The 6240-nt window shown below is 42.5% G+C and overlaps 1 protein-coding gene across 1 annotated transcript; it reads right to left on the bottom strand.

Moving 5' to 3' along the window:
* Nucleotides 1–3647: 3647 nt before the first annotated feature.
* Nucleotides 3648–4385, bottom strand: LOC132611679 (uncharacterized). Its single transcript, XM_060326072.1, has one exon. It carries the CDS (start codon nucleotides 4383–4385, stop codon nucleotides 3648–3650), a length of 738 nt encoding a protein of 245 aa, XP_060182055.1.
* Between the last annotated feature and the right edge of the window lie 1855 nt (nucleotides 4386–6240).

Genomic DNA, 6240 nt, shown 5'->3' with positions numbered 1-6240 from the left:
CTATCCTAAAATAGAAGATTACAAAATATATTTTACTAAATAATTACATAATCTAACACACCCCCGCAGTCGAAGCGGGAGGTTTACAAACGGTTAGACTGTCCCGAAAATCATCAAATAGTACGCGCGGAAGACCTTTGGTGAAGATGTCAGCAATCTGATAACGGGACGGAACATGTAGGACACGAATTTCGCCACGTCTAACCTTTTCACGAACAAAGTGAATGTCCATTTCAATATGCTTGGTACGTTGATGTTGTACCGGATTTCCAGACAAGTAAATGGCACTCACATTATCACAATAGACCAAAGTTGCTTTACGAATAGGACAATTGAGTTCAAGAAACAATTTACGAATCCAACAAGATTCAGAGACAACATTAGCAACCCCTCTGTATTCTGCCTCAGCACTTGACTTAGATAGAGTAGGTTGGCGCTTGGAAGACCAAGAAATCAAATTATCCCCAAGATAGACACAATAACCCGATGTGGAGCGTCGAGTGTCTGGACATCCTCCCCAATCAACATCTGTATATGATAGTAGTGACTGTAGAGAGGATTTGTATAAATGTGTGCCAAAGTCAATCGTACCTCGAATGTAACGCAAAATGCGTTTTAATGCTTCCATATGCTGGATTTTGGGGTCATGCATAAACAAGCAAGCCTGTTGGACGGCGTATGATATGTCTGGCCGAGTAAATGTCAAGTATTGCAAAGCACCTGCCAGACGACGATACTTCGTAGGATCCTCATACGGAGCGCTTGAAGAAGCGCTGAGTTTGCCTTTTGTGTCAACCGGAGTGGGGAAAGGCTTACACTGTGACATGCCTGATCTGTCAAGAATATCCTCTGCATAAGAACTCTGAGACATAAAGAGACTATTTTTGTCCCGGGAGAAAACAATCCCCAAAAAATAGCTCAACGGACCCAAGTCTTTCATTGCAAATTCCGTAGCTAACTTGGACATAATACCGAGTCTGAGAGAGTCTGAAGATGTAGTTAGAATAATATCATCCACATATAACAAAATGTAAGCAATATCTTTTCCACGACAATAAATGAAGAGAGAGTTGTCAGATGTACTATGCGAGAAACCAATGGTTGCCACATATTCAGCAAAACGCTGATACCAAGCCCGTGATGCCTGCTTCAAACCATAAAGAGACTTACGCAAGAGACAGACATGATCAGGACTAGCTGGATCCCGGAATCCCAGAGGCTGATACATATAGACGGTCTCATTCAAATTGCCATGTAAGAAAGCATTCTTTACATCAAGCTGGTGAATAGGCCAAGAGTGAGATAAAGCAATAGTAAGAACCACACGGATAGTTGCCGGCTTGACCACCGGACTGAAAGTCTCGTCACAATCAACACCTTCCCGTTGAGACGTGCCATCAACTACAAGACGGGCTTTATGCCTCTCAAAAGAACCATCAGATTTCTTTTTATGCCGAAAAATCCATAAAGACCGAATAATATTAGCATTTGGAGGACGAGGGACCAACTCCCAAGTCTTACTATCAATAAGAGCATTATATTCATCTTGCATAACATTTTTCCAATTCGGGTCATTAAGGGCACCAATGGGATTCCGAGGAATGGGGGAGATGGAATTGTTGGTGACACTTAAGGCTTGAGTTTGGCTTAAAAATCCCATGTTGACTATGTGTAGTCGTGCGATGAACGGGTGGGGGGTTGGCAGGGAGGGGGCTGCTGCCGTGGTGGGGCAGCGTGGGAGAGGGAGGGGCTGGCAGTGGGGGGACTGCCGTGTGGGCCATGGTAGGAGGATTAAGAGGCTGGCGGGCAGCTGGGGCAGTGGAGGTGGACTGCTGGGCAGTCGACGATGAAGGAGAGGAGGTGGGAGATCTCGGGTGGTGGGTTGCACGAGAGGGAGGGGGTTGCATTGGCGGAGCAGTGGCCTGGTCATGCAACAATTGGATTCTCAATGGGGAATTATCATCATCCAAAAATTCATATGAGGTGGGAGATGGAGTATTTATTTGTGAAAATGGAAAGGAATTTTCATCAAACCACACATGCCGGGCTATGATTATTTTTCGGCTCGATAAGTCATAGCATTTGTACCCCCGATGATTGGAAGGATATCCTAGGAAAACACACGGAGTGGACCTAGATTGCAACTTATGAATTTGTGTAGAGGGAAAGAGAGGAAAGCATAGAAAGCCAAAGACTCGGAGATGATAGTAAGATTGATTCTTTTGATAAAGAATGTGAGTGGGTGTCTTATATTCTAAGAGTTTAGAAGGAAGAATATTGTGGAGGTACGTTGCCATGGCCAAGGCGTGATGCCAATAGGAGGGGGCATAGATGCATGGGCAAGGAGTGTACGAACAATATTATTGATGGATTTAATTTTCTGTCCCGCCTTACCATTTTGTGGGAAAGTGTGGGGACAAGAAAAGCGGAAAAGCATCCCGTTTTGTTCACAAAACTTATGAAAAGGACCATTATCAAATTCACGCCCGTTGTCACATTGAAAAGTTTTGATTTCTTTTTCAAACTAAGTGCGAATGAAAATCCAGAAAGACAAGAAGCAATTATAAACTTGGGACTTTGTTTTGATGGGAAAAGTCCAAAGAAAATTAGTGTAATAATATCTGTGACTTGAAGAGCTAAGAACAGGTGAAGTCCATAAATCACTGTGAACAATGTCAAAGGGCATAGTACTAGTTGAAAGAGAGTCACAAAAAGGCAATTTAATTAATTTCCCCAGAGGGCAAGAATGACAAACATTGTTTCGAGCCTTATTACATTCAATCAAATTACTACTACGTAAAGAACTAAGAATAACATCCCCTGGATGACCTAAATGGGAGTGCCAGATATGAGGAGAGATGACACTAAAAACAGATGGTGCGGAAGACGAGATGACTCGAAATTTTTTGAAGAATGGATAAAGATCACCTGAACTTTCACATCTCATGAGTTTGCTCCCCGTCCGTAAATCCTTCACATAAAAACCAAAAGGATCAAATTCAACAGAAACCATATTATCGATAGTAAATTTACGAACGGAAATAAGGTTTTTGATGAGTTTAGGTGCATGTAAGACATTTTTCAATTTTAAAGATGGATTTTCTTGAAGGGATGTATGACCATAACCACGAATTGGAATCATGTTACCATTACCAACAACAATGCCATTATTTTTGCTCAATTGATAATAAGACGAGAGAGTACCTTGGGAGTTGGTCATGTGGGATGTGGCTCCGGTGTCCATGCACCAATTCTTATCATCGGGCGGATTCAACGACATTGTGTGCATAGCTTGATCAATATTTGTGGGCGCATACCCACCATGTAATGACGAGGCTGATGAGTAGAACGACTGTGGAGGACGAGGACCAAGAACTCCCTACTGCGAGGGAGCTGGATGTGACTGCTGCCAGCTGCGGGGCTGCTGCCACCCAGCCGTGGGGTACGGGCACAATGGAAAATACCACGACGGGGCAGTAGGTCCCTGCTGCTGCGACGCGGCGGGCTGGTATGCCTGTGCATTGGTTCGGCTGCCCCCGCCGCTGCTTTGTCCATTCCCGCTACCACCGCGGTTGTTGCGGTTGCCGCCGCTGCGACCGCGGTTATTTTTCTTTCCACGATTCTGCGAATTTCCACGATTGTTGAAGTTATTTTTCAAAATTATTGGGATGTCCATTTCTTGAGAAATTCTGAGGATTAACATTGTGGGAAACAAGAGTAGCATTCGAGCCGGAGTCGTGAATGACGTCCTCGGCATGGCTATCTTCCTCAAGCTCAAGTATTGACCTGACAACGTCAAAAGATGGGAGAGGAGTACGATGCTGCACCGTCGTGCGAAAAGTTTTATATTCCTCCGACAACCCTCGCAGAAGACGAAGCACAAGTCGTTCATCGGAAACTTTGTGACCGACGTTGGCAAGGTTGTCTGCAAGAACATTCAGCCAGGTGCAGTATGCTTTCACATTTGGAAAATCCACCAATTTGGTGTTGGTGAATTTTGCATTAAGAGCAAGAGCCCTAGCCGATTTGTTGTCCTGAAAGAGATGAACAAGGCGGTCCCAAGCCTCGGCTGCGGTGTCCTCTTGATGAATGATCATGTTGAGAAGATCATTCGATATCGTACCATATATCCATTGCCAAACAATGTCATCTAGCCGTTCCCATAGGGCCTTAGCAGCAAGTTTTTCGACTGCAGTTGCCGGTGGTGGCACGGTGGGGGAGGCAAGAGGTAGGATGTGGTTGATCACTAAATTTGCACGACAATGGAGCTTGAAGAGGGTAGCCCAGTTATTGTATTGGCTTCCTTCGTAGTCAAGCACAATAAGAATGCATGATTTGATATTGGTGACGGTAGTTGCAGGATGCAACTTGGAGGCGTCAGCCATGGAGAAGAGGAGGGGCAATAGTCGAAGGAGAGGAAAACGAAAAAGAGGGAGGGGGTCGGCGGCCAAGGGGGGGGGGGGGGGGGGAGGTCGGCGGCCAGGGGGGTCGGCGGCCAAGGGCTAGGGTTTTTAGGAGAACCTAGTCTGATACCATGTAAGAGAATGTTTTCCTTGATTATTCTGTTCCCTTGAATGAGTTGATATACATGATTTACAACATAATTGCAGGCTACAAATTAGGAACTAATTTGACTAAATAATTCTAACATATGCTATCCTAAAATAGAAGATTACAAAATATATTTTACTAAATAATTACATAATCTAACATTATGGAAGTAATAAGACTTTGAGTTCAATTTCCACAATGTATGACATAATGACAATGCTGCTTAATATCCACCATCATTTCTGTTTAAGAATCAAATACAACAAAATTTCAGACCTTGCAAGCTGTAGTATTTTACATGAGAACATGTTCCACATTTTCTATAAATGGATACTCACAACACCAACATTTAGAAGTAGTAGCAGTAGTGCCAATTCTGGCTAGAGCATCATATGTTGGCATTTTTATCTCCATAAGTCTACACTAAAAATTTCTTTCTTGAAAGAACCCCTTTTGCCCAAGTAAGCTTATAGATGGTTGTATTTCATCATGCACATAAAGTAAATCCTTGCAGTGGCTACAGTTGATAGTCCTTGAGATGTTGTTGTCTATACTAGGATATCTCTGTACATCATCAAGTTGTAATTGATGGCACATATATGTGATAATATGATCCAGTATATCACTATCTCTTAATAGGTCCCTCAATTTTATAATTTATATGCATCAAATGTACCATTCCTAATCACTTGTTATGATATCCATGCACCAACCAAGTCAGTCCGGTGGTTTTTCCCGATGTTTGGTGGTGGGGCTTGGAAAATAATGGAGTGTTCTCAGTGAAGTCCTTTTATGAAAAACTTTTGGTTCGGGATGAGGTTGAGTTCCCTTGTAATGCATGCAATATGATCCCAAGTGTGCCAAGGAAGGTGTGCTTTTTCACTTGGCTAGCCACTAGAGGGGTCATTTTGATAGTGGAAAATCTTAGAAAGCGGAAGGTTGTCTGCGTCAGTTGGTGCTACATGTGTAAGGAGACGGGCGAAGATGTGGATCATCTTCTTATACATTGTAGGCTAACCATGAGATTATGGTGGGATAGGTGGTTTAGCACTCCTTGGGTGATGTCAAAAACTGTGTAAGAGTTGATGTTCAGTTGGAAGAGCAGAAGAAGGAGGAGAAAATGACGGGCTTGCAACATGGTTCCACTTGCATTAATGTGGGTAGTTTGGAGAGAGAGAAATAGGAGAGTGTTTGAAGGAGTAGAGTCGAGTTTCTCTCAGTTTGGGAGTAGTCTTCGGTCCCTTATTTTCTTTAGGTGTAAACAGAAAGTTCCCTGTTGTCTAGATGATATGGTGGAGTTTGTAGAGAATCATATTTTGTAGAGTCTTAACTTTTTGGTATACCCCTGTATACGGCCAATTTGGCTGTGTTTATGAATGAAATTACATTTTACTTGATTTAAAAAAAAAAAAAAAAAAAAAAACTTTTGCCAAAGTAAGCTTATAGATGGTTGTATTTCATCATGCACATAAAAGTAAATACCATGCAGTGGCTACAGTTAATAGTCCTTCAGATGTTGATGTCTACACTGGGATATCTCTGTATATCATTAAGTTGTATTTGATGGCACATAAATTTGATAATCTGATCCATATTTTCCTCCATAAGTCTACACTAAAAATTTATTTCTTGAAAGAACCCCTTTTGCCAAAGTAAGCTTATAGATGGTTGTATTTCATCATGCAAAGT

Source organism: Lycium barbarum, chromosome 9, assembly GCF_019175385.1.
Source record: "Lycium barbarum isolate Lr01 chromosome 9, ASM1917538v2, whole genome shotgun sequence".
In the NCBI taxonomy this organism is placed as follows: Eukaryota; Viridiplantae; Streptophyta; class Magnoliopsida; order Solanales; family Solanaceae; genus Lycium; species Lycium barbarum.
The sequence above is the reverse complement of the archived record's forward strand: the minus strand, read 5'-3'. Positions and strand labels throughout refer to the sequence as shown.